General features: G+C 45.6%; 2 protein-coding genes across 4 annotated transcripts in view; both read right to left on the bottom strand.

The window, feature by feature from the left end:
• Positions 1 to 27,800, bottom strand: part of LOC138950296 (uncharacterized) — a 58,667-nt gene that overhangs the window by 6,825 nt on the left and 24,042 nt on the right. For 2 of the 3 annotated variants that reach the window (XM_070322045.1, XM_070322046.1), the window contains exons 2-3: positions 19,604 to 19,676; positions 15,365 to 16,021 (exon numbers count right to left, since the gene is read on the bottom strand). In XM_070322045.1, coding sequence (XP_070178146.1) covers positions 15,365 to 16,021; positions 19,604 to 19,657 — 711 coding nt within the window. In that variant the 5' untranslated portion in view covers positions 19,658 to 19,676. The remainder of the gene's footprint in view (positions 1 to 15,364; positions 16,022 to 19,603; positions 19,677 to 27,800) is intronic. The other variant, XM_070322047.1, reaches the window with a different exon arrangement.
• Positions 22,772 to 27,800, bottom strand: part of LOC138950297 (uncharacterized) — a 7,779-nt gene continuing 2,750 nt past the window's right edge. Inside the window, exons 2-3 of the mRNA XM_070322048.1 lie at positions 25,537 to 25,659; positions 22,772 to 23,090 (exon numbers count right to left, since the gene is read on the bottom strand). Of these exons, the coding sequence (XP_070178149.1) occupies positions 22,863 to 23,090; positions 25,537 to 25,659 (351 nt within the window). The 3' untranslated portion in view covers positions 22,772 to 22,862. The remainder of the gene's footprint in view (positions 23,091 to 25,536; positions 25,660 to 27,800) is intronic.

Below are 27,800 nucleotides of genomic sequence, written 5' to 3'. Positions count from 1 at the left end.
AGTGTTCCATTCCTGCAGGAATTGATCTCTTAGCCTTTGTTTTACAACGTTTTTAAAACCTGAGACGGCAAGACTCTGAGTTGTCCATAAATATGATAGACCCAACTTATTTAACATAGTATTGACATGCGACAACCAGGGCAATTTAACGTTTTGTACATGGTACAACTTCAAATGTAGTTTTAACATTAAACAAGACATCTTATTCGCACCATCGTTCATTTCTTTCATCAGTTTATACCAATAAACCAGTAACTGACATTGTACCTCAATTCTAATTGGATAACGACCAAGCTCTCCGTAAACCATACATATGGGAAGGCCGTGGAACGGCGCGTGAACACGGTGCTTGTGAAACCTTCCAACCATCCAACTCTTCTTTCCGTTACTAATCACTGTGCAGTACACGTTGTGGCTAGCTCGTCATCATGTATTAACGCACTCTGTAATCGTACAACAGAGGGCCCCACTCTACAAGCGAAACTGACCAGGCAGCCACTTGAAGGGATTAGGCGGCGGGCTTTCCCCCAGTCCGGGGAAGTCGCCTAACTGGGATTTTAGTGCATGCATTTACACACTGCAAAATGTCAAGTAAAGGCAGACCTAAAACAACACATGAAGGTGAAATTTGAGAAGGTTTACGAAATCATGGACGCACTCCAACGAGAGAACAACAGACTTTCCAAGGAAATGCATGCATTAAAATCCCAGTTAGGCGACTGCAAGAAACAACAGTACTGCAGGCACAGAGTAAGTCTCACCAAAAACCAAAGACGTCTTCCGTTCACACAGAAACAGACAATCTGCCTGATGCCAGCACAGATGATTATCTGTTACCACAGAATGTGTTGATATCTGCACCGTGAAAGTTGCAAACATGTTTTCTGTGCTCTCTGATCGAGATACTCCTTCCACCTGCACAGGCAATACAGAGGTTGTCGTGCACAACGCAAACCAGGAAAAGCCAATGACAGGTGACAAACCAGAAGCAACAGCAGCAGTCAGAAGACACGCAGTCAGCAGGCCCATGACAGGTGACAAACCAGAAGCAACAGCAGCAGTCAGAAGACACGCAGTCAGCAGGCCCATGACAGGTGACAAACCAGAAGCAACAGCAGCAGTCAGAAGACACGCAGTCAGCAGGACCCATGACAGGTGACAAACCAGAAGCAACAGCAGCAGTCAGAAGACACGCAGTCAGCAGGCCCATGACAAGTGACAAACCAGAAGCAACAGCAGCAGTCAAAAGACACGCGGTCAGCGGGCCCATGACAGGTGACAGACCAGAAGCAACAGCAGCAGTCAGAAGACACGCGGTCAGCAGGCCCATGACAGGTGACAAACCAGAAGCAACAGCAGCAGTCAGAAGACACGCGGTCAGCAGGCCCATGACAGGTGACAAACCAGAAGCAACAGCAGCAGTCAGAAGACACGCAGTCAGCAGGCCCATGACAGGTGACAAACCAGAAGCAACAGCAGCAGTCAGAAGACACGCGGTCAGCGGGCCCATGACAGGTGACAAACCAGAAGCAACAGCAGCAGTCAGAAGACACGCGGTCAGCAGGCCCATGACAGGTGACAAACCAGAAGCAACAGCAGCAGTCAAAAGACACGCGGTCAGCAGGCCCATGACAGGTGACAAACCAGAAGCAACAGCAGCAGTCAGAAGACACGCGGTCAGCAGGCCCATGACAGGTGACAAACCAGAAGCAACAGCAGCAGTCAGAAGACACGCGGTCAGCAGGCCCATGCACACCGTGAAAACACCGCGACAGCGACTAGCGGAGTGCAGAGTGGCCCCAGAAACCACGCACGTGCTGATTGGAGACTCTGTTCTTTGCCATGTCAGACCAGAGCTTACATTTCCAGGAAAACGTGTAGAAAACATCAGTGTATCGGGCCTAGCCTTGGACGATATAGCACATTGGCTTAAGCATGTCCTAATGTGCTACTTGCTGTTGTGCATGTCGGCATTAACACATGCCGGGAAAATACAATCACCGAAACAAACTGGAGTGCCATTATAAAACAAGTGAAAAAAGTCTTTCCCAATGCACGCCCTCACTTCTCCTCCATCGTCCCACCATGTGGAGAACATCCACTGAACAAGACCGTCGCATCGTCAAACGACGCCTTGATCAGGGCCTGCAGCAAGGAGAAGGTGTTGCTGGTCGACCACACCCCGACCTTTCTCACCAGCAATGGAGCTCCACGAAAGGCCCTGTACAAGGACGACATTCACCCCAGTCGTCAGGGCACCGGCAGACTGGCGTGCAACATCAAGTACGCTGGCCAGCCGCGTGATGTCATCCATAGCGGTACCCGCACATAACCCGGTTCAGGCCCCCGCACAACATCCATATCGCCGTGCTGAGGTTACAGAACACAGAGCGCAGGGGCAGCCACCGAGGAACGGTCCCGGTCCTGTCCGGTTTTCTCCACCAGCGAGACAGCCATGGCCGGGTCGTAATGACTGCGACAGCCACATGCCACCAAGTCAACCGAGACAACAGACACCGTCCCGTTAGTGGACCAGCCTCTTCATTCGAAAGCCCCCCGGGCTTGCCCCTCTCGCCGCCGCCTTACTGGTGGCATACAGCGAGGCGACTTCACCCCCAGCCCTGGCCTGGGCCACACCCCTTCTCCCCTCATGGGAGCGCTGTGTTCCCCTTGGGGTATGGCTGTCCACCACCTGCCTTCCCGCAACACTACCCCTACCAGGGCGGCGTGATGGCCGCTACACTTGTTTAGCTGATCGTTCATCAGTCTGTGTGACTACGAGAGTAACTATGTTCAGAATGAATACAAGGAATTGTGTGTGTGTGTGTGTGTGTGTGTGTGTGTGTGTGTGTGTGTGTGTGTGTGTGTGTGTGTGTGTGTGTGTGTGTGTGTGTGTGTGTCAATGTGTGTGTGTGTGTACGTTTTACTGTGAACTAAAGGACAAAGAGGTAAATTCACCAGTAAATCTTGTTTGTTTTACATTTCATGTTCATGGTCTCTGTACCATCGATGGATGTGAAGGTTATTGTAAAATCAGCCGACCATGGACATGTTATAGCGCTCGGCATTGTATTGTGTGTCTGCTCGGCATTGTATTGTGTGTCTGCTCGGCATTGTATTGTGTGTCTGCTCGGCATTGTATTGTGTGTCTGCTCGGCATTGTATTGTGTGTCTGCTCGGCATTGTATTGTGTGTCTGCTCGGCATTGTATTGTGTGTCTGCTCGGCATTGTATTGTGTGTCTGCTCGGCATGGTATTGTGTCTGCTCGGCATTGTATTGTGTGTCTGCTCGGCATTGTATTGTGTGTCTGCTCGGCATGGTATTGTGTGTCTGCTCGGCATTGTATTGTGTGTCTGCTCGGCATTGTATTGTGTGTCTGCTCGGCATTGTATTGTGTGTCTGCTCGGCATGGTATTGTGTGTCTGCTCGGCATTGTATTGTGTCTGCTCGGCATTGTATTGTGTCTGCTCGGCATTGTATTGTGTCTGCTCGGCATTGTATTGTGTGTCTGCTCGGCATTGTATTGTGTGTCTGCTCGGCATTGTATTGTGTGTCTGCTCGGCATTGTACTGTGTGTCTGCTCGGCATTGTATTGTGTGTCTGCTCGGTATTGTATTGTGTGTCTGCTCGGCATTGTATTGTGTGTCTGCTCGGCATGGTATTGTGTGTCTGATCGGCATTGTATTGTGTGTCTGCTCGGCATTGTATTGTGTGTCTGCTCGGCATTGTATTGTGTGTCTGCTCGGCATTGTATTGTGTGTCTGCTCGGCATTGTATTGTGTGTCTGCTCGGCATTGTATTGTGTGTCTGCTCGGCATTGTATTGTGTGTCTGCTCGGCATTGTATTGTGTGTCTGCTTGGCATTGTATTGTGTGTCTGCTCGGCATTGTATTGTGTGTCTGCTCGGCATTGTATTGTGTGTCTGCTCGGCATTGTATTGTGTGTCTGCTCGGCATTGTATTGTGTGTCTGCTCGGCATTGTATTGTGTGTCTGCTCGGCATTGTATTGTGTGTCTGCTTGGCATTGTATTGTGTGTCTGCTCGGCATTGTATTGTGTGTCTGCTCGGCATTGTATTGTGTGTCTGCTCGGCATTGTATTGTGTGTCTGCTCGGCATTGTATTGTGTGTCTGCTCGGCATTGTATTGTGTGTCTGCTCGGCATTGTATTGTGTGTCTGCTCGGCATTGTATTGTGTGTCTGCTCGGCATTGTATTGTGTGTCTGCTCGGCATTGTATTGTGTGTCTGCTCGGCATTGTATTGTGTGTCTGCTCGGCATTGTATTGTGTGTCTGCTCGGCATTGTATTGTGTGTCTGCTCGGCATTGTATTGTGTGTCTGCTCGGCATTGTATTGTGTGTCTGCTCGGCATTGTATTGTGTGTCTGCTCGGCATTGTATTGTGTGTCTGCTCGGCATTGTATTGTGTGTCTGCTCGGCATGGTATTGTGTCTGCTCGGCATTGTATTGCGTGTCTGCTCGGCATTGTATTGTGTGTCTGCTCGGCATGGTATTGTGTGTCTGCTCGGCATTGTATTGTGTGTCTGCTCGGCATTGTATTGTGTGTCTGCTCGGCATGGTATTGTGTGTCTGCTCGGCATGGTATTGTGTGTCTGCTCGGCATTGTATTGTGTGTCTGCTCGGCATTGTATTGTGTGTCTGCTCGGCATGGTATTGTGTGTCTGCTCGGCATTGTATTGTGTGTCTGCTCGGCATTGTATTGTGTGTCTGCTCGGCATTGTATTGTGTGTCTGCTCGGCATTGTATTGTGTGTCTGCTCGGCATTGTATTGTGTGTCTGCTCGGCATTGTATTGTGTGTCTGCTCGGCATTGTATTGTGTGTCTGCTCGGCATTGTATTGTGTGTCTGCTCGGCATTGTATTGTGTGTCTGCTCGGCATTGTATTGTGTGTCTGCTCGGCATTGTATTGTGTGTCTGCTCGGCATTGTATTGTGTGTCTGCTCGGCATTGTATTGTGTGTCTGCTCGGCATTGTATTGTGTGTCTGCTCGGCATGGTACTGTGTGTCTGCTCGGCATTGTATTGTGTGTCTGCTCGGCATTGTATTGTGTGTCTGCTCGGCATGGTATTGTGTGTCTGCTCGGCATTGTATTGTGTGTCTGCTCGGCATGGTATTGTGTGTCTGCTCGGCATTGTATTGTGTGTCTGCTCGGCATTGTATTGTGTGTCTGCTCGGCATTGTATTGTGTGTCTGCTCGGCATTGTATTGTGTGTCTGCTCGGCATTGTATTGTGTGTCTGCTCGGCATTGTATTGTGTGTCTGCTCGGCATGGTATTGTGTGTCTGCTCGGCATTGTATTGTGTGTCTGCTCGGCATTGTATTGTGTGTCTGCTCGGCATTGTATTGTGTGTCTGCTCGGCATTGTATTGTGTGTCTGCTCGGCATGGTATTGTGTGTCTGCTCGGCATTGTATTGTGTGTCTGCTCGGCATTGTATTGTGTGTCTGCTCGGCATTGTATTGTGTGTCTGCTCGGCATTGTATTGTGTGTCTGCTCGGCATTGTATTGTGTGTCTGCTCGGCATTGTATTGTGTGTCTGCTCGGCATTGTATTGTGTGTCTGCTCGGCATTGTATTGTGTCTGCTCGGCATTGTATTGTGTGTCTGCTCGGCATTGTATTGTGTGTCTGCTCGGCATTGTATTGTGTGTCTGCTCGGCATTGTATTGTGTGTCTGCTCGGCATTGTATTGTATGTCTGCTCGGCATTGTATTGTGTGTCTGCTCGGCATTGTATTGTGTGTCTGCTCGGCATTGTATTGTGTCTGCTCGGCATGGTATTGTGTGTCTGCTCGGCATTGTGTTGTGTCTGCTCGGCATGGTATTGTGTGTCTGCTCGGCATTGTATTGTGTGTCTGCTCGGCATTGTATTGTGTGTCTGCTCGGCATTGTATTGTGTGTCTGCTCGGCATTGTATTGTGTCTGCTCGGCATTGTATTGTGTGTCTGCTCGGCATTGTACTGTGTGTCTGCTCGGCATTGTATTGTGTGTCTGCTCGGCATTGTATTGTGTGTCTGCTCGGCATTGTATTGTGTGTCTGCTAGGCATTGTATTGTGTGTCTGCTCGGCATTGTATTGTGTGTCTGCTCGGCATGGTATTGTGTGTCTGCTCGGCATGGTATTGTGTGTCTGCTCGGCATTGTATTGTGTGTCTGCTCGGCATTGTATTGTGTGTCTGCTCGGCATTGTATTGTGTGTCTGCTCGGCATTGTATTGTGTGTCTGCTCGGCATTGTATTGTGTGTCTGCTCGGCATTGTATTGTGTGTCTGTTCGGCATTGTATTGTGTGTCTGCTCGGCATTGTATTGTGTGTCTGTTCGGCATTGTATTGTGTGTCTGCTCGGCATTGTATTGTGTGTCTGCTCGGCATTGTATTGTGTGTCTGCTCGGCATTGTATTGTGTGTCTGCTCGGCATTGTATTGTGTGTCTGCTCGGCATTGTATTGTGTGTCTGCTCGGCATTGTATTGTGTGTCTGTTCGGCATTGTATTGTGTGTCTGCTCGGCATTGTATTGTGTGTCTGCTCGGCATTGTATTGTGTGTCTGCTCGGCATTGTATTGTGTGTCTGCTCGGCATTGTATTGTGTGTCTGCTCGGCATTGTATTGTGTGTCTGCTCGGCATTGTATTGTGTGTCTGCTCGGCATTGTATTGTGTGTCTGCTCGGCATTGTATTGTGTGTCTGCTCGGCATTGTATTGTGTGTCTGCTCGGCATTGTATTGTGTGTCTGCTCGGCATTGTATTGTGTGTCTGCTCGGCATTGTATTGTGTGTCTGCTCGGCATTGTATTGTGTGTCTGCTCGGCATTGTATTGTGTGTCTGCTCGGCATTGTATTGTGTGTCTGCTCGGCATTGTATTGTGTGTCTGCTTGGCATTGTATTGTGTGTCTGCTCGGCATTGTATTGTGTGTCTGCTCGGCATTGTATTGTGTGTCTGCTCGGCATTGTATTGTGTGTCTGCTCGGCATGGTATTGTGTGTCTGCTCGGCATTGTATTGTGTGTCTGCTCGGCATTGTATTGTGTGTCTGCTCGGCATTGTATTGTGTGTCTGCTCGGCATTGTATTGTGTGTCTGCTCGGCATTGTATTGTGTGTCTGCTCGGCATTGTATTGTGTGTCTGCTCGGCATTGTATTGTGTGTCTGCTCGGCATTGTATTGTGTGTCTGCTCGGCATTGTATTGTGTGTCTGCTCGGCATTGTATTGTGTGTCTGCTCGGCATTGTATTGTGTGTCTGCTCGGCATTGTATTGTGTGTCTGCTCGGCATTGTATTGTGTGTCTGCTTGGCATTGTATTGTGTGTCTGCTCGGCATTGTATTGTGTGTCTGCTCGGCATTGTATTGTGTGTCTGCTCGGCATTGTATTGTGTGTCTGCTCGGCATTGTATTGTGTGTCTGCTCGGCATTGTATTGTGTGTCTGCTCGGCATTGTATTGTGTGTCTGCTCGGCATTGTATTGTGTGTCTGCTCGGCATTGTATTGTGTGTCTGCTCGGCATTGTATTGTGTGTCTGCTCGGCATTGTATTGTGTGTCTGCTCGGCATTGTATTGTGTGTCTGCTCGGCATTGTATTGTGTGTCTGCTCGGCATTGTATTGTGTGTCTGCTCGGCATTGTATTGTGTGTCTGCTCGGCATTGTATTGTGTGTCTGCTCGGCATTGTATTGTGTGTCTGCTCGGCATTGTATTGTGTGTCTGCTCGGCATTGTATTGTGTGTCTGCTCGGCATTGTATTGTGTGTCTGCTCGGCATTGTATTGTGTGTCTGCTCGGCATTGTATTGTGTGTCTGCTCGGCATTGTATTGTGTGTCTGCTCGGCATTGTATTGTGTGTCTGCTCGGCATTGTATTGTGTGTCTGCTCGGCATTGTATTGTGTGTCTGCTCGGCATTGTATTGTGTGTCTGCTCGGCATTGTATTGTGTGTCTGCTCGGCATTGTATTGTGTGTCTGCTCGGCATTGTATTGTGTGTCTGCTCGGCATTGTATTGTGTGTCTGCTCGGCATTGTATTGTGTGTCTGCTCGGCATTGTATTGTGTGTCTGCTCGGCATTGTATTGTGTGTCTGCTCGGCATTGTATTGTGTGTCTGCTCGGCATTGTATTGTGTGTCTGCTCGGCATTGTATTGTGTGTCTGCTCGGCATTGTATTGTGTGTCTGCTCAGCATTGTATTGTGTGTCTGCTCGGCATTGTATTGTGTGTCTGCTCGGCATGGTATTGTGTGTCTGCTCGGCATTGTATTGTGTGTCTGCTCGGCATTGTATTGTGTGTCTGCTCGGCATTGTATTGTGTGTCTGCTCGGCATTGTATTGTGTGTCTGCTCGGCATTGTATTGTGTGTCTGCTCGGCATTGTATTGTGTGTCTGCTCGGCATTGTATTGTGTGTCTGCTCGGCATTGTATTGTGTGTCTGCTCGGCATTGTATTGTGTGTCTGCTCGGCATTGTATTGTGTGTCTGCTCGGCATTGTATTGTGTGTCTGCTCGGCATTGTATTGTGTGTCTGCTCGGCATTGTATTGTGTGTCTGCTCGGCATTGTATTGTGTGTCTGCTCGGCATTGTATTGTGTGTCTGCTCGGCATTGTATTGTGTGTCTGCTCGGCATTGTATTGTGTGTCTGCTCGGCATTGTATTGTGTGTCTGCTCGGCATTGTATTGTGTGTCTGCTCGGCATTGTATTGTGTGTCTGCTCGGCATTGTATTGTGTGTCTGCTCGGCATTGTATTGTGTGTCTGCTCGGCATTGTATTGTGTGTCTGCTCGGCATTGTATTGTGTGTCTGCTCGGCATTGTATTGTGTGTCTGCTCGGCATTGTATTGTGTGTCTGCTCGGCATTGTATTGTGTGTCTGCTCGGCATTGTATTGTGTGTCTGCTCGGCATTGTATTGTGTGTCTGCTCGGCATTGTATTGTGTGTCTGCTCGGCATTGTATTGTGTGTCTGCTCGGCATTGTATTGTGTGTCTGCTCGGCATTGTATTGTGTGTCTGCTCGGCATTGTATTGTGTGTCTGCTCGGCATTGTATTGTGTGTCTGCTCGGCATTGTATTGTGTGTCTGCTCGGCATTGTATTGTGTGTCTGCTCGGCATTGTATTGTGTGTCTGCTCGGCATTGTATTGTGTGTCTGCTCGGCATGGTAGTGTGTGTCTGCTCGGCATTGTATTGTGTGTCTGCTCGGCATTGTATTGTGTGTCTGCTCGGCATTGTATTGTGTGTCTGCTCGGCATGGTATTGTGTGTCTGTTCGGCATTGTATTGTGTGTCTGCTCGGCATTGTATTGTGTCTGCTCGGCATTGTATTGTGTGTCTGCTCGGCATTGTATTGTGTGTCTGCTCGGCATTGTATTGTGTGTCTGCTCGGCATTGTATTGTGTGTCTGCTCGGCATTGTACTGTGTGTCTGCTCGGCATTGTATTGTGTGTCTGCTCTGCATTGTATTGTGTGTCTGCTCGGCATTGTACTGTGTGTCTGCTCGGCATGGTATTGTGTGTCTGCTCGGCATTGTATTGTGTGTCTGCTCGGCATTGTATTGTGTGTCTGCTCGGCATTGTACTGTGTGTCTGCTCGGCATTGTATTGTGTGTCTGCTCGGCATTGTATTGTGAGTCTGCTCGGCATGGTATTGTGTGTCTGCTCGGCATTGTATTGTGTCTGCTCGGCATTGTATTGTGTGTCTGCTCGGCATGGTATTGTGTGTCTGCTCGGCATGGTATTGTGTGTCTGCTCGGCATTGTATTGTGTCTGCTCGGCATTGTATTGTGTCTGCTCGGCATGGTATTGTGTCTGCTCGGCATCGTATTGTGTGTCTGCTCGGCATGGTATTGTGTCTGCTCGGCATGGTATTGTGTGTCTGCTCGGCATTGTATTGTGTGTCTGCTCGGCATGGTATTGTGTCTGCTCGGCATGGTATTGTGTGTCTGCTCGGCATTGTATTGTGTGTCTGCTCGGCATTGTATTGTGTGTCTGCTCGGTATTGTATTGTGTGTCTGCTCGGCATGGTATTGTGTGTCTGCCGAGGTGTATGTGCGTGTGTGTGTGTGTCTGTGTGTCTGTGTGTCTGTGTGTGTGTGTGTAGAGCGATTCTTCTTTTATAGACGATGTTTGGGAATTACTCAGTCAAAATTTCAAAGGGTTCATTTCAGTTTTCATTTCATGTCATATGTTTTCTTTCAGTGGATTTCCTCTGTCACAGCTCCAGATCAAAGTGCGACATCTGCAAACAACGCGAATTAAACCTTGTGCAAACAATTGTGTGTGAACTCTCGTATTCTTATTATTGATAAACGAGGAATGGTGTTGGCGCACCCTTACTTTACTGATGTAGGCGTATTTTATGGTGTCAAAACTTGCTGTTATGTGTCTTGGTTTATTTGTGTGTGTTCCAAACTTCATTGAGCTGACTTGCTATTTGCCTGTTCCTGAATCAGACTATAGAACCTGAGGTCGAGTGTGAAGAATCTGAAAATGAAACCGATGATCTAGTTCTTTGTGCTTTTAATGGTCTGGCAAAAACAATATTACTTAAACCAAAGGTACTGAAAGTATTAAAAAACTGGTTTTATTCAAGGATGAACATCTGCAGACCTACACCATTCCAAACCATAAAGGTCACAAAAGGGAGGTGACAAATGCAGGCGCAAGGGCATCTCAGAGCCTCAACACTCTAAATAGGAAATAGGAAACACACGCACCAGCATGCATGTAGCACACGCACTCATCCTCCCCTCTTACTGCCCTCCTCCCCCACACACAACATACACACACACACACACACACACACACACACACACACAACATACAGGTAATCCTGATCCTAAAAGTTTGTTTGACAAGAAACAAAACATATTTCAAAAGAAAAACTAATAGCCATATATCTGTGTCTAGCAAGGTGATAAGAAATTATAATCCTGTGTGTTTTCTATGTACTCAAACATTTTAATCTGTAATGCATTTCCCCCAAGTCATATGTTGTTGTTGTTGTTGTTGTTGTTGTTGTTGTTGTTGTTGTTGTTGTTGTTGTTGTTGTTGTTGTTGTTGTTGTTGTTGTTGTTGTTCCTGTATATTGTTGTCCTACTCTGCATGTTGTTTCATTTTAAAACCCCTTTGCTTTTGCCACTCAAGTGTGTCCCACCATGTTCCTGTGACTCTGGCGATGATTCTTGAAGGGATGATATGAGTTATAGGGAAGCTTATTGATTGCAAATACTTGCCTTTTGCCATGAGATTTTTTTTATGATAGTGTTGTAATATGATAAATCATATTGTTGTGTGGTTTGGTGTGAACTTTGGTCTCATGTGCAGAAAGTCAACCAGGCAACATCATGCTGAGCCATCCAGTACACTTGTTGTGTTTTGTTGAGCATTGATGTGTGTGTGTTTTGTTCACAGTAAGACAGTCTGCACAGTAAGACAGTCTGCACAGTAAGACAGTCTGCACAGTAAGACAGTCTGCACAGTAAGACAGTCTGCACACGGTCGTAACTGAAGTCAAACTATGACACTGGTTTTAGTATGGTCACAAGGAAAAATGCTGTTCATGTTCCCTTTACTCCCCCTCTTTATCTTCTGCTTAAACAAAAGCATGGAGAACAGCAAAGGAAAGGCAAAAGGTTTTTGGGTAACCATTGGTTGACTACAGTGAGTCACATGGGATGTGACTGCCCTCAGTCACTCATTCAGTTCAAAACTGGCTGTTTCTGGGTAACCATTGACTACAGTGAGCCACATGAGATGTGACTGTCCTCAGTCACTCATTCAGTTCAAAACTGGCTGTTTCTGGGTAACCATTGGTTGACTACAGTGAGCCACATGGGATGTGACTGCCCTCAGTCACTCATTCAGAGCAAAACTGGCTGTTTCTGGGTAACCATTGACTACAGTGAGCCACATGAGATGTGACTGCCCTCAGTCACTCATTCAGTTCAAAACTGGCTGCTTTCGTTTTGTTTTCTGATTTTTGTTGTTGTTTTGGTTGGGAAAGGGATGGGGGGAGGGGGGGGGGGATGTTATATTCGTCTGTGAATTTGAGATTGATCTGTTCAACTGTGTAGGCACTGATGTGATTCAGTGTAGAAATGGTCCCTTTGTTTTGATTTCGTTTTCTGATTTTTGTTGTTATTTTGTCCCTTTTTGGGTTGGGTGGGGGGGTGGGGGGTGGGGTGAGGGGAGGGGGCGTGGTGTTTAAGTGAAACAGCTGCCTAAAATGTACACAACCCTGTATTTGTCCATGAAACTAAACACACTGTTGTGTGATAGCTATTGTTTTTAGAATGATTGGCGGGTGAAGTTCATACCTTTTTTTCAGTGTACATAATTTGACATTACATTTTTGTGACACTGACCATGCTGTAGAAAACATACAACACATGGACTTGCCCTGACTACTGTAGCGGTAACTGTAGGCAGCAGTTTGATCTCTTGAAATAAGAAGAAAACATTGTTTGTTCCAATAAATAACCATGCAACTGTATGTTTGTTTGTTCCAGGCAAGCCTGCATGACACGCAGTCTGTGCACCATCAGAAAGTGAATTTACTTCTGCTGAACATGACAGGAAGATGAGTTCTCTTCATTGCACTACTGTAACTGAAGGTGCGTTCAACATTTATTTTTTGTTTACTCATGCTATTCACAGATAAACTCAGATGTTTTTAGCTTCCATCTGTTTGGTGTCAGAGCGTCAAGTGTGACTGCGCACTTTAACATTTTGTTGTTGTTGTTTACATTCACTGATTCTGTACTGTCAACACGAGACAAGCTTACAGTCACAGTAAGTGTTTCATTTAAAAATAGTGTGTGAGGACTGCCATGCCTGTAGTTTTCAAAACTCACATGATCTCAAGCCAAAGCATGTTGTCAGCTATCACTGCAGGCCAGGAATTCATTCCCGCAACATTTTATTAACTATGATATGCATACTTTCAAAAGAAGAGAGCAACTACATATTAGGCAAACACTCCATGAAATACTTATATATGGGACCAAATCAGCTGTAATTGCCAGTATTCAGTGGTTGGGGTGTGTCTTTGTTCGCCTCACTGTTAATATTAGGGCCGCAATTAACTGGTCCACACCACAGAAAAATCCCGTCAAAGTTATTTCTTAAAAACAGCTGTATGTGATTGTAGTCAGTGGTTACTTTTTACAGGTATATGCTTGGTCACAAGTTCCAGCCACCGCCACCTCGCATAGGGTTCCCAGTGCCAGACTCCTAAGGAAACATTGAAGACTACCTGACAAGTCTACATTTGGCACCGTCCTCAAGTGACATGCTGGGAGTCAGTGCAGATGCTCCAGCCTACAGCCTACAGACGTATGAACCATAATGATGATTTGACTTGACTTCTTCCATTGGATCCGTCGTTTTTATGCAGCAGAGACTCAGACTCAAAACAGATCATCACATCAAATATCTGCTGTTTGAAAGTGCATACTTCTGCTCTCTATGCGGACAACATGGCACTACTGTTTGTTGCGGCCTTCATACTGTGGCTTAAAACATTGGCGGACATCATCAGACCGCTTCTCTTTCTTGGTTCAAAACTTTTCGCAACAGTCCTTTATTCTATGTAAATCATGTTAACCAGAGAATTTTGTATAACACACTAAATTCTGTTTTTCCTCAAGTAAAACGTAAAACCGCCCAAAACGGTATGCACCCGATTTTTTCAGTGAATGTTCAATAAATATGACCCACATTGTCAATCACAGTTACATTCTATCTTCTTACTTTATATTGTCGGGCATTTTGAGGGTTCAAATACATTTCTTATGAAAACCAGCACTGCCTGAAAATGTTAGGAAAAGCAATTAAAGGCATTATTTCACTGAATGCGACTCATCACATAGTTATCGTTTTGCGCATACATATCTTCACAGGTATCTTTATATATTTTGTACCGACGCTTAGAGCAGGCATTTTTTTATGTATTAACGTGCATGTTAAGTCCATTACACTCCACCCTTACCTGTCATAGTGCCTCTGAAAATGCTTTCATGACATAACTTTGACTTAAAAAAGGATGGGGTGTGCTTCGGAAATGAACTCTCACACCCAGTGTTTATAAGCTATCTCATCAGATGTAACTTGCAACTAAAAACCCAATGAATGCACTTCCCTCTGATATGTATTGCATTAGATTGTGGCTTACAAAACGCCTTTTATGAGATTTGACATTATCCAGAAAAATGAAAATGACGTGACGTAACACAATTTATGAAATGCAAGGCATCCTGGTGCCGCTATGTGTTGCACGCAAACAATCTTGTTACTTGCTGTTTAACACCTTCCATTTACTTGATAGTTCACTCAAAAATAGTTACTCTGCTGCCTGCGGTTAAGCTGATTTTACCGATTTTTGCAACAAAGCGTTTTTTTCTTAAGTGGATTTAAAAAAAAAATGGGGCTACTTTGCCTTAAAATTACGTATAGCTGCTGCCACTTTTGGGTACCAAGAAAAGTTGTTTCAAAGACTATATGTATTTGTCTGTCAAATGAAACCAAATCTGCTCGGGAGTACCTCCCGTGCCTTAAAATCGGCATTTGACCCATGTTTATTACTCGCCTAAAATCGGCCTTTGAGCCATGTTTATTACTCGCCTAAATATAAGAGAACCGTACAGACATCAAAGTTAGGCTCACCTAAATGACGATTTAAAAAGTAAGTACTAATCCAAATTTGAAAACTGAAGCTCGAATCAGCACAAATTCAGCAATCATCCTCATCGCTTGTAAAATCACCCACGCAGTTTTGGCGAATGCCACTGACAAACGACTTGGGTCACCGACTGAAACCGGTCGGTAACTGCACAGTATCAAATGCATTGAACTGCGCACTCTAAAAATAACTGTTATTCGTTTTCTTAAGCAGTATAGATGACGGAATACAAAAGCAGACGTTTTAGGGCGTGTTTGCCAAAAAGACAAAAGGGGGCTCGTTTCGCACATGAATTTGATGACACAATTTGAGGTCACGGAAGGTTTGGGTAAGGAGAAAACAGGCACTCGCAGAGTTTGTGTCAAAAAGTTGTTGAGGCTCGGTAATACCTGAAAATCGACTTTCGGGAAAATATACAAGATATTCAGAACTCCGAGTGTGTAACCTATATATATGTTTCACGGATACACATCCCGAAGTTGCTGTTCTTTGATATTCTATAGAATTTTCATGGCTGGGAACACTTTTTTTTCACTGCCATGTCACGCATGTGGCTACCTTTTCCAGGGAACGACCCGCGTGCGCGTGTGTGTGTGTGTGTGTGTGTGTGTGTGTGTGTGTGTGTGTGTGCGTGTGAGTGTGTGTGTGAGTGTGTGTGTGTGAGTGTGTGTGTGTTTGTGTGGGTAAAATGCATACTTACATCGTCCATGTTTTGCAGAGCCTCCTGCAGACAGTGTCTGGTCGTGTTAGGCAGGAGAATGGCCTGGTGGACTGCCGGAGGTGTGTCCAAGTCACCCAGAACACAACGCCTCACAATGTCTCCGGCTCGCTTCAGGTAATCAGCTGCCTTCCGCAATTCTTCTTGAACTGCATGAGGATCCTCTTCTGTCTGATGTATGATTGCCCCCATCATTACTCCCCGGTTACGATCGATGACCAACAGATCAACAAAGTCTTCCTCCAGAACTAAGTCTTCTTGCAGAACTAAAGGTTCTGCCTCGTCACTGTTCATATTCCTGGTGGCTGCACCTTCGTAGAGGCTTCGGGAACCAGCGCTGTAAAGGCCACATTTGCCTTGAGTCATTATTATCAAAACGTCTTTCTGCCTGGCCGCTTTGTCCTTGATCTTATCCATGCAGCAGTGGACTTTCTTCAGCGCTCTGTCTATGTGTACGACGTCACTGACCTCTGTACGCTTAGTGCTATCACTGTCGATTTGTTGTTGAGTTTTCAGCACGTCGATCATGTCACCTCCTTGGGTGTGTTGTTTTGTGACGTGCACCGTGTCAACATGGTGCGGGGGGATCATATAGACGTCACTGTGCAGGTTGGGGAACCAGGCGTTGAGAAACTCCCTCTGGAATCACAGAACAGGACTGTAGTGCACAAAGCCAAACTGGGTGCCACCCAAATGGGCGGTACGAAACCGCGTGGTTGGATTGGGGAAATAACCGACTTGCACAATAGGCCACTCAGAGACCTTTTCAGGGGCAGGAACTTTGCTTCCTGATGACATACAGTGTACTCAGAGCCTCTACCTTTCACACCCTATATAACCTGTAGGTACACATCAACCATGATGACATACAGTGTACTCAGAGCCTCTACCTTTCACACCCTATATAACCTGTAGGTACACATCAACCATGATGACATACAGTGTACTCAGAGCCTCTACCTTTCACACCCTATATAACCTGTAGGTACACATCAACCATGATGACATACAGTGTACTCAGAGCCTCTACCTTTCACACCCTATATAACCTGTAGGTACACATCAACCATGATGACATACAGTGTACTCAGAGCCTCTACCTTTCACACCCTATATAACCTGTAGGTACAGATCAGCCATGATGACATACAGTGTACTCAGAGCCTCTACCTTTCACACCATATATAACCTGTAGGTACACATCAGCCATGATGACATACAGTGTACTCAGAGCCTCTACCTTTCACACCCTATATAACCTGTAGGTACAGATCAGCCATGATGACATACAGTGTACTCAGAGCCTCTACCTTTCACACCCTATATAACCTGTAGGTACAGATCAGCCATGATGACATACAGTGTACTCAGAGCCTCTACCTTTCACACCCTATATAACATGTAAGTACACATCAGCCATGATGACATACATTGTACTCAGAGCCTCTACCTTTCACACCCCATATCAACTAAACAATTGGAGTGATATCAGTGTCAAGGGATTGGTGTGACATCAGCGTCAAGAGATTGGTGTGACATCAGTGTGTCAAGATATTGGTGTGACATGTGTCAAGGAATTGGTGTGGCATTAGTGTCAAGGGATTGGTGTGACATCAGTGTGTCAAGATATTGGTGTGACATCAGTGTCAAGATATTGGTGTGACATCAGTGTCAGAGATTGGTGTGACATCAGTGTCAGAGATTGGTGTGACATCAGTGTCAGAGATTGGTGTGACATCAGTGTCAAGAGATTAGTGTGACATCAGTGTCAAGAGATTGCTGTGACATCAGTGTCAGGAGATTGCTGTGACATCAGTGTCAAGAGAATGGTGTGACAGCAGTGGCAAGGGATTGGTGTGACATCAGTGGCAAGATATTGGTGTGACATCAGTGGCAAGAGATTGGTGTGACATCAGTGTCAGAGATTGGTGTGACATCAGTGGCAAGCAAGAGATTGGTGTCACATCAGTGTCAAGAGATTGCTGTGACATTAGTGTCAATAGATTGGTCTGACATTAGTGTCAATAGTTTGGTGTGACATCAGTGTCAAAATATTGGTGTGACATCAGTGTCAGAGATTGGTGTGACATCAGCGTCAGAGATGGGTGTGACATCAATGTCAAAGATTGGTGTGATATCAGTGGCAAGATATTGGTGTGACATCAGTGTCAAGATGTTGGTGTGACATCAGTGTCAGAGATTGGTGTGACATCAGTGTCAGAGATTGGTGTGACATCAGCGTCAGAGATGGGTGTGACATCAGTGTCAGAGATTGGTGTGACATCAGAGTTAGAGATTGGTGTGACATCAGTGTCAGAGATTAGTGTGACATAAGTGTCAGAGATTGCTGTGACATCAGTGTCAGAGATTGATGTGACATCAGTGTCAGAGATTGGTGTGACATCAGTGTCAGAGATTGCTGTGACATCAGTGTCAGAGATTGGTGTGACATCAGTGTCAGAGATTGCTGTGACATCAATGTCAGAGATAGCGCAACACGGTGGCCTAGTGGTAAGGCGTCCGCCCAGTGAGCGGGAGGTCGTGGGTTCGAACCCCGGCCGGGTCATACCTACGACTTTAAAATTGGCAATCTAGTGGCTGCTCCGCCGGGCGTCTGGCATTATTGGGTTAGTGCTAGGACTGGTTGGTCCGATGTCAGAATAATGTGACTGGGTGAGACATGAAGCCTGTGCTGCGACTTCTGTCTTGTGTGTGGCGCACGTTAAATGTCAAAGCAGCATCGCCCTGATATCACCCTTCGTAGTGGACTGGGCGTTAAGCAAACAAACAAACAAAAAGAGTGTCAGATTGGTGTGACATCAGTGTCAGAGATTGGTGTGACATCAGTGTCAGAGATTGGTGTGACATTAGTGTCAGAGATTGGTGTGACATCAGTGTCAAGAGATTGGTGTGACATCAGTGTCAAGAGATTTTTGTGACATCAGCGACAAGAGATTGGTGTGACATGTATCAGTGTCAAGAGATTGGTGTGACATCAGTGTCAAGAGATTGGTGTGACATCAGTGTCAAGAGATTGGTGTGACATCAGCGACAAGAGATTAGTGTGACATCAGTGTCAGAGATTGGTGTGACATCAGTGTCAGACATTGGTGTGACATCAGTGTCAGAGATTGGTGTGACATCAGTGTCAAGAGATTGGTGTGACATCAGTGTCAAGAGATTGGTGTGACATTAGTGTCAAGAGATTTCTGTGACATCAGCGACAAGAGATTGGTGTGACATCAGTGTCAGAGATTGGTGTGACATCAGTGTCAGAGATTGGTGTGACATCAGTGTCAGAGATTGGTGTGACATCAGTGTCAAGAGATTTTTGTGACATCAGCGACAAGAGATTGGTGTGACATGTATCAGTGTCAAGAGATTGGTGTGACATCAGTGTCAAGAGATTGGTGTGACATCAGTATCAAGAGATTGGTGTGACATCAGCGACAAGAGATTAGTGTGACATCAGTGTCAGAGATTGGTGTGACATCAGTGTCAGACATTGGTGTGACATCAGTGTCAGAGATTGGTGTGACATCAGTGTCAGAGATTGGTGTGACATCAGTGTCAGAGATTAGTGAGACATCAGTGTCAAGATATTTCTGTGACATCAGTGACAAGAGATTGGTGTGACATCAGTGTCAAGAGATTGGTGTGACATCAGTGTCAGAGATTGGTGTGACATCAGTGTCAAGAGATTGGTGTGACATCAGTGTCAAGAGATTGGTGTGACATCAGCGACAAGAGATTGGTGTGACATCAGTGTCAGAGATTGGTGTGACATCAGTGTCAAGAAATTGGTGTGACATCAGTGTCAAGAAATTGGTGTGACATCAGTGTCAATAGATTGATGTGACATCAGTGTCAACAGATTGGTGTGACATCAGTGTCAGAGATTGGTGTGACATCAGTGTCAGAGATTGGTGTGACATCAGTGTCAAGAGCTTGGTGTGACATCAGTGTCAATAGATTGGTGTGAAATCAGTGTCAGAGATTGGTGTGACATCAGTGTCAGAGATTGGTGTGACGGAAAGTTTCAGTCAGCGTGTAAAGCAACGAGGCTGTTGATGGTTCGGGTCGTGTACACTGTGACAATGATCAAACCCTCACAAAACCTGATACGGAGTCGGAACGGGCCTACATAATGATTAACCATCAAAATAAACAATTTAAAGCTTGTAATGTCGGTGTACTTAGTGGCCAAGTTTGTTCACTTACCTCACTGTTTGACAACCTTGACCCTTGGTCCTCTGGTTCCTGAGAGCTCGCCATCGTGCTGCTTGGCTCTGACCTGAAACATCATGTACATCTAGACTGTGACATGGCTTGGTAACATTGTGTGTGACCTGAAACATCACGTACATCTAGACTGAGACATGGCTTGGTAACATTGTGTGTGACCTGAAACATCACGTACATCTAGACTGAGACATGGCTTGGTAACATTGTGTGTTGCCTGAAACATCATGTACATCTAGACTGTGACATGGCTTGGTAACATTGTGTGTGACCTGAAACATCACGTACATCTAGACTGAGACATGGCTTGGTAACATTGTGTGTTGCCTGAAACATCACGTACATCTAGACTGAGACATGGCTTGGTAACATTGTGTGTGACCTGAAACATCACGTACATCTAGACTGAGACATGTCTTGGTAACATTGTGTGTGACCTGAAACATCACTCATATCTAGACTACTCGTCATAAAAAAACTTTATAGATGCGTTCGAAGGCAGATCTTTCTGATGAGGCTGTTGATTGTAAAACCAAGTATTTGACTGGAAAGGCCATTGATTCCCCTACCTTGTTCAGAAAACAGATTGAGTCTACATGACGTAGTGTCGATACAGTGGAACCTACAACACAGACACCCCCCAAAATCAAATTCGCAAAATCAAGGTTCCCGCGATAAAATCGACAACAAATCAGAACAACTAAATTGAAACATGTTTAGCATGTCATTAGACACAACAATCAAATCTGTATCCAAATCAGTCAGTTGTGTTCACATATCTTGTCTAACATGGACGCTATGGCATGCTGAGCGGTGTAGGTGTCAATCCTCTCAGCAGGCATACAAGGCAGTTTTTGAAGCCGTTTCAGCGGGTAATGAGACAGAAAAAAGGTACATTTGAGTAACTCGTTAACGCATTGTCTTCAAATTTTCAGTGATTTGTGCTTGTCCTTTTAAAATGAAACACTGACAAAATGATGCAATGTAGCACCCTACGATGCCTGTCTTACGCTGTGCCGAATATCCTTGCGAATATGAACATGTTGTAATCGGCAAAAACAGAGACGAATGGACAGAAACAAATATTGAACATTGGAAGCCTTACCGATCATTGTCAATGCATACACATCCACAAACGAATGTCTAGCGGATGTAATACGAACGTTGCGAGTGGCCTTGCGAGTTTTGTGATTGCTTGTAAACATGTTACGAATAAAGCGATTATGCAATTCGCATTGTTCATAATACTGCTCTTACACTGTGCCGAATTTCCCTTGCGAATAGAATTCGCCAATCATTCATAATGATCGGGACATGGTCGCAAGACATTCGTAAATGTTCTTAACAATTCGCCACCATTCGTCTCTTGTTGCGAATACTAGCAACATGCTCCTAATATTCACAAGGAAGGCATATTCTTCACTTTTTCGCAACGTACTCGTAAGAATTCGCAAGGCATTCGTTATCATCGTAAAGGTATTCGTAGCGCTCGCAAGGCATTCGTTATCATCGTAAAGGTATTCGTAGCGCTCGCAAGGCATTCGTTATCATCGTAAAGGTATTCGTAGCGCTCGCAAGGCATTCGTTATCATCGTAAAGGTATTCGTAGCGCTCGCAAGGCATTCGTTATCATCGTAAAGGTATTCGTAGCGCTCGCAAGGCATTCGCAATGATCGGTAAGACATTAACAAGAAATGTGTATATGAACATTGTATTCGGCACACAAAAAAGAGACGAATGGACAGAAAAAATATTGACCATTCGAAGCCTTACGAATCCTTGCGAATGTCTTACGAATGGTTGCGAGTGCTTGCGAATGTCTACCGATCATTGCAAATGCATACGAATCCATATTTGCAAGGGTATTCGGCACAGTGTAAGACAGGCATAACGAATGGTTGCGAATGCCTTGCGAGCGTTACGAATACATTGCGATGATTACGAATGTCTTGCGAATACTTACGAGTACGTTGCAAAAAAGTTAAGAATATGACTTCCTTGCAAATATTAGGAACATGATCGTTGCTATCTTCGAAACAAGAGACAAATGGTTTTTGAGTGGTTAAGAACATTTTCGAATGTCTTGCGACCATGTCCCGATCATTGCGAATTATTGCAAAATTCTATTCGGAACGGCAATTCGGCACAGTGGAGCATGACGAAAACAGAGCGACTTAGATCAGGCAAGACCCATGGGATGGCTGCAAGATGTTGCTGCAATGAGAAGAGCGCAGTAACGACAATGTCATGGTCGGCCCGCACTCACCACACCAGTGAGGGCTCTCCAACGTGCGCGTCCCTGCGTCCTATACGCACGACAGTAGATGCCAAAAACACGAACTAGAAATTTGTGGAGGGGATCCCAGGACGCACTAAATCTAAAAGATGCTGGTCCCGGGACGCACTAAATATCCGTAATCGTGCGTACCCTAGGTACTGTTTTCAGACTGCAATCGTTAGCTCAGTTTGGTGCCAGCGCCAATGCCAATTTCACCCGGGAACAACATAGAAACGAGGCTGAAGCCGATGCAGATGTTTTCGTGCCTGGCAAAGATTTTGATCTCAATTGCTATGGTTGCTCTGGTTGCTGGCCCAACAGCTTGCCGGGTAAATGACGTCATCGGTGATCGAACACAGTGCTCAGACAGATCCAGCGAAGCAACAGACGAACAATTGACCATACCGAACAGAATTTACACATATTTTTAAACACAAACATATTCCGTCATCACGTTACCCATTCAAAAGATAGATATGGCACATTGCCATCATCATCACACATATCATTGCCATCATCATCACACATATCATTGCCATCATCATCACACATATCATTGCCATCATCATCACACATATCATTGCCATCATCATCACACATATCATTGCCATCATCATCACACATATCATTGCCATCATCATCACACATATCATTGCCATCATCATCACACATATCATTACGATCATCATCACACATATCATTGCCATCATCATCACACATATTGCCATCATCATCACACATATCATTGCCATCATTATCAAACATATCTGTGTAGAAAGACACACACTGACATACTTAAAAATAGACGCACAGAAAGACAGACATGAACACACACACACACACACACACACACACACACACACACACACACAAACACACACACACACACACACACACACACACACACACACACACACACACACACACACACACACACACACACACACACACACACACACACTACCTTTCAGATTCTGGATGGGGTCCTGTGCTGTGACTGGTGCTGGTGGCGACACCTGCCTGTGCTCCTGTCAGTGGCGATGACAAGAGTGGGCGTGGCGATGACAAGAGTGGGCGTGGCGATGTGCTGACTGACAGACTCACGTGTAAGGGCGGGGCTGGAGAGACAGCCTGGTTCCCCGGTGACCCAGAGGTTCTGCACGGCGGAGCACATTCCACTGCCGGTCCCTGTGTGATGTGCATGAAATTACCGTTACTTCTGTAATGGCGCCGTTCATATGTGTGATAGTGCATGATATTACCGTTACTTCTGTCATGGCGCCGTTCATATGTGTGATGTGCATGATATTACCGTCACTTCTGTCATAGCGCTGTTCATATGTGTGATGCACATGATATTACCGTCACTTCTGTCGTAGCGCTGTTCATATGTGTGATGTGCATGCTATAACTGTCACTTTTGTCGTAGCCCTGTCCATATGTGTGATGTGCATGCTATTACTGTCACTTCTGTCATAGCGCTGTTCATATGTGTGATGTGCATGAATATTACTGTCACTTCTGTCATAGCGCTGTTCATATGTGTGATGTGCATGATATTACTGTCACTTCTGTCATAGCGCTGTTCATATGTGTGATGTGCATGATATTACTGTCACTTCTGTCATAGCGCTGTTCATATGTGTGATGTGCATGATATTACTGTCACTTCTGTCATAGCGCTGTTCATATGTATGATGTGCATGATATTACTGTCACTTCTGTCATAGCGCTGTTCATATGTGTGATGTGCATGATATTACTGTCACTTCTGTCATAGCGCTGTTCATAATGATGTGTGATGTGCATGATATTACCGTCACTTCTGACATTGCGCTGTTCATATGTATGATGTGCATGATATTATCGTCACTCCTGTCATGGGCTTTGCACAATCTGCTGAACTAAACTGAGCCAACAAATTATTGCACCCATTTTCGTACCCCAACTTAAACATTCATTCCCGTGTCATTTCATTCAAATTGTATATGCCATTGACTGTCGACGGGCAGGGGACAAGCTGACGGTTGAGGCATGCTTGAAGGAGAGCAGACACACGGATGAGGCAATTGGCCGTTATCATACGCTAGTGTGTACGTCAGTGTGTGTGCGGTGTTTCCTCTGTTGTATTGTTTATCTTCCCAGGTAGCGATTAGATATACTGTTTTATTGCGCTGGGTTTTACCTGTAAAATTACAGAGATGGGGAAAGGGGTGACTTGCAGTATGTTCGTTTTAGGTGCACGCGGCTTGCTGATGAGAATAAGGTAAACGATGTTAAAAGATGGATGAAGGGGGTGATTACGACAGAGTTAACTGCACCTCGATTCTTTGTTTGCAGCTCGACTGATTGGATCTTTCTGGGGACTTCCCGGGTATATGCGTCACACCGTTCTGCGGGTCTTCACACTCATGAAGACTGGCTGTGGGTCCTGAGGCAGCCGACACGTAGTGGACTGAGGGGGGACAATTCCACGACTGAACAACATTTCAGCTCGGTCACCTCATGGCTACGCTTCATTCAACCGGGCTCCGTTCATGGGCGCCACTGAAGCAAGAACGGCGAGGCTACATCAGCGCCATTATATCGGAACAAGATTGACACTGAGTTGAGTGCAGATATGTGGTAACCCTCTCACCTAATATCAACTCGTGTCTTATTCAGTATGATAAGATTGTAGCCATGGCAGCGTGAGATACCTGGGCGGAATTGCATTGTTAAGTTTACGGTAGGTACTCCTATCTTTGCACGCAAGCGTGCTACCTTAATTTCACTTTAACTGATTCCCATTCAGTCAGTTTTTATCCGACGTCGTCTTTATTCTTTGATTTCTGGTTATGAGAAGGGAGGAGGACATTTTACAGATAAACCGGTACTTGAAACCGGTACTTGAAACCGGTACTTGAAACTGTTTACTTTTGTTGGATTGATCTCTGTTTTGTATGACTGCGAGAGTGGACCGTGGTGTGGTTAGTCGATTAGTAGTAATTGACCGTTTCAGGTCATTCCCTTGACCATGCAACGTGACACATGCATCAGTAGAAATGACACTACACAAGAGATACGCCAGATAGCAAAACAAAACAATCTGTTCTGGATAGATATGTAATTGTTTGTTTTGTATTGTATGTTAACGTTGTAAAGTGAAGACTATTCTGAATTTGTGTCGATTTTTTAATTGGTACCTGACGTTTTTGTCTGGTCGATTGTGGGGGTACCCTGACTTCGGCGGCGGTCACGTGATACATATACCAAAAATCTTTGATCCGAAAAGTGTGCCAGATTGCCAAGTGAAAGGCCTTTAATGGCATTAAATGTTTGAATGAAATGACACGGGAATGAATGTTTTAGTTGGGGTACAAAACTGGGTGCAATAATTTCTTTGCTCAGTTAATGATGTACACAAATAACATTAGTTGAAAACAATAATGTGACAGTACACTGCAGCAGATCTCAACTGAATGGAAGTGAGAAATGCATTTAAGTGCAAGATAACGCCGACTCGACATCATGAGGTTGTTCTGTGTCAATAGTAGAATAGCAAGCGATGAGATACACATAGACAGAGAGAAAGAGAGAAACAAAAAATGGTGAGAGATAAAGAGAGACAGAGACACTGCTAACCAAGACGTACCAGATCAACGGCACGATTCGTACAGCCCCGAGCAGCACAGGTGGTACAGGGTGTGCGGTTCGCGCGACAGACACAGGCACCTTGCCTGATGCACCGAGATCCCCTGCTGCACTGGCAGCACGCCTGGAATGGACAATGCGAGTGACCTCTTGTGTTGCACGAATGTAGGTTAGTTAGTTAGTTAACTGTTGCTTTTAGGGTCCAGCGGACCACGAATGCACGTGCTGTATGTGTGTATCGGGATCAACATTGCGAGGTTTGAAATTGAACGGTATCCAAAGTGAGCCCTCCAGATTGTTACCTTTGATGGTTTTTGAAGGATCTAGCATACCATAAATAACCTCAGAAAATTAGTGACTTATATGCAGCAATTACAGGCAAGATCAGGGCATTTTCAATGGGAGAATGCGTTCATGTCATTGATGAATTTTGCGCGTCATGTGTGACTTTATAACCAAAGGGGGCATGTTTCCCATCGTTTGAGTTCAGCGAATATTTTCATAGTTGCTGCGTGTCAACTTCAGCTTGTTTACCTTTCTGTAGGCAAAATGGTGCGACTTTAACCTTTTCTCCATGATGAGTTTCAAATTACACTTCCAAAATTACCAATGACACGAACGCTTTCCTGTCTAGTCATTGCCCAGAACCTTGCTGTAACTGCTGTCTTGACATTACCAATGACACGAACGCTTTCCTGTCTAGTCATTGCCCAGAACCTTGCTGTAACTGCTGTCTTGACGTCACCGATGACACGAACGCTTTCCTGTCTAGTCATTGCCCAGAACCTTGCTGTAACTGCTGTCTTGACATTACCAATGACACGAACGCTTTCCTGTCTAGTCATTGCCCAGAAGCTTGCTGTAACTGTTGTCTTGACATTACCAATGACACGAACGCTTTCCTGTCTAGTCATTGCCCAGAACCTTGCTGTAACTGCTGTCTTGACGTCACCGATGACACGAACGCTTTCCTGTCTAGTCATTGCCCAGAACCTTGCTGTAACTGCTGTCTTGACATTACCAATGACACGAACGCTTTCCTGTCTAGTCATTGCCCAGAAGCTTGCTGTAACTGTTGTCTTGACATTACCAATGACACGAACGCTTTCCTGTCTAGTCATTGCCCAGAACCTTGCTGTAACTGCTGTCTTGACGTCACCGATGACACGAACGCTTTCCTGTCTAGTCATTGCCCAGAACCTTGCTGTAACTGCTGTCTTGACGTCACCGATGACACGAACGCTTTCCTGTCTAGTCATTGCCCAGAACCTTGCTGTAACTGCTGTCTTGACGTCACCGATGACACGAACGCTTTCCTGTCTAGTCATTGCCCAGAACCTTGCTGTAACTGCTGTCTTGACGTCACCGATGACACGAACGCTTTCCTGTCTAGTCATTGCCCAGAACCTTGCTGTAACTGCTGTCTTGACGTCACCGATGACACGAACGCTTTCCTGTCTAGTCATTGCCCAGAACCTTGCTGTAACTGCTGTCTTGACGTCACCGATGACACGAACGCTTTCCTGTCTAGTCATTGCCCAGAACCTTGCTGTAACTGCTGTCTTGACATTACCAATGACACGAACGCTTTCCTGTCTATTCATTGCCCAGAACCTTGCTGTAACTGCTGTCTTGACGTCACCGATGACACGAACGCTTTCCTGTCTAGTCATTGCCCAGAACCTTGCTGTAACTGCTGTCTTGACATTACCAATGACACGAACGCTTTTCTGTCTAGTCATTGCCCAGAACCTTGCTGTAACTGCTGTCTTGACATTACCAATGACACGAACGCTTTCCTGTCTAGTCATTGCCCAGAAGCTTGCTGTAACTGTTGTCTTGACATTACCAATGACACGAACGCTTTCCTGTCTAGTCATTGCCCAGAACCTTGCTGTAACTGCTGTCTTGACGTCACCGATGACACGAACGCTTTCCTGTCTAGTCATTGCCCAGAACCTTGCTGTAACTGCTGTCTTGACGTCACCGATGACACGAACGCTTTCCTGTCTAGTCATTGCCCAGAACCTTGCTGTAACTGCTGTCTTGACGTCACCGATGACACGAACGCTTTCCTGTCTAGTCATTGCCCAGAACCTTGCTGTAACTGCTGTCTTGACGTCACCGATGACACGAACGCTTTCCTGTCTAGTCATTGCCCAGAACCTTGCTGTAACTGCTGTCTTGACGTCACCGATGACACGAACGCTTTCCTGTCTAGTCATTGCCCAGAACCTTGCTGTAACTGTTGTCTTGACATTACCA

Source organism: Littorina saxatilis, linkage group LG16 (assembly GCF_037325665.1).
Source record: "Littorina saxatilis isolate snail1 linkage group LG16, US_GU_Lsax_2.0, whole genome shotgun sequence".
Classification (NCBI taxonomy): domain Eukaryota; kingdom Metazoa; phylum Mollusca; class Gastropoda; order Littorinimorpha; family Littorinidae; genus Littorina; species Littorina saxatilis.
The sequence above is the reverse complement of the archived record's forward strand: the minus strand, read 5'-3'. Positions and strand labels throughout refer to the sequence as shown.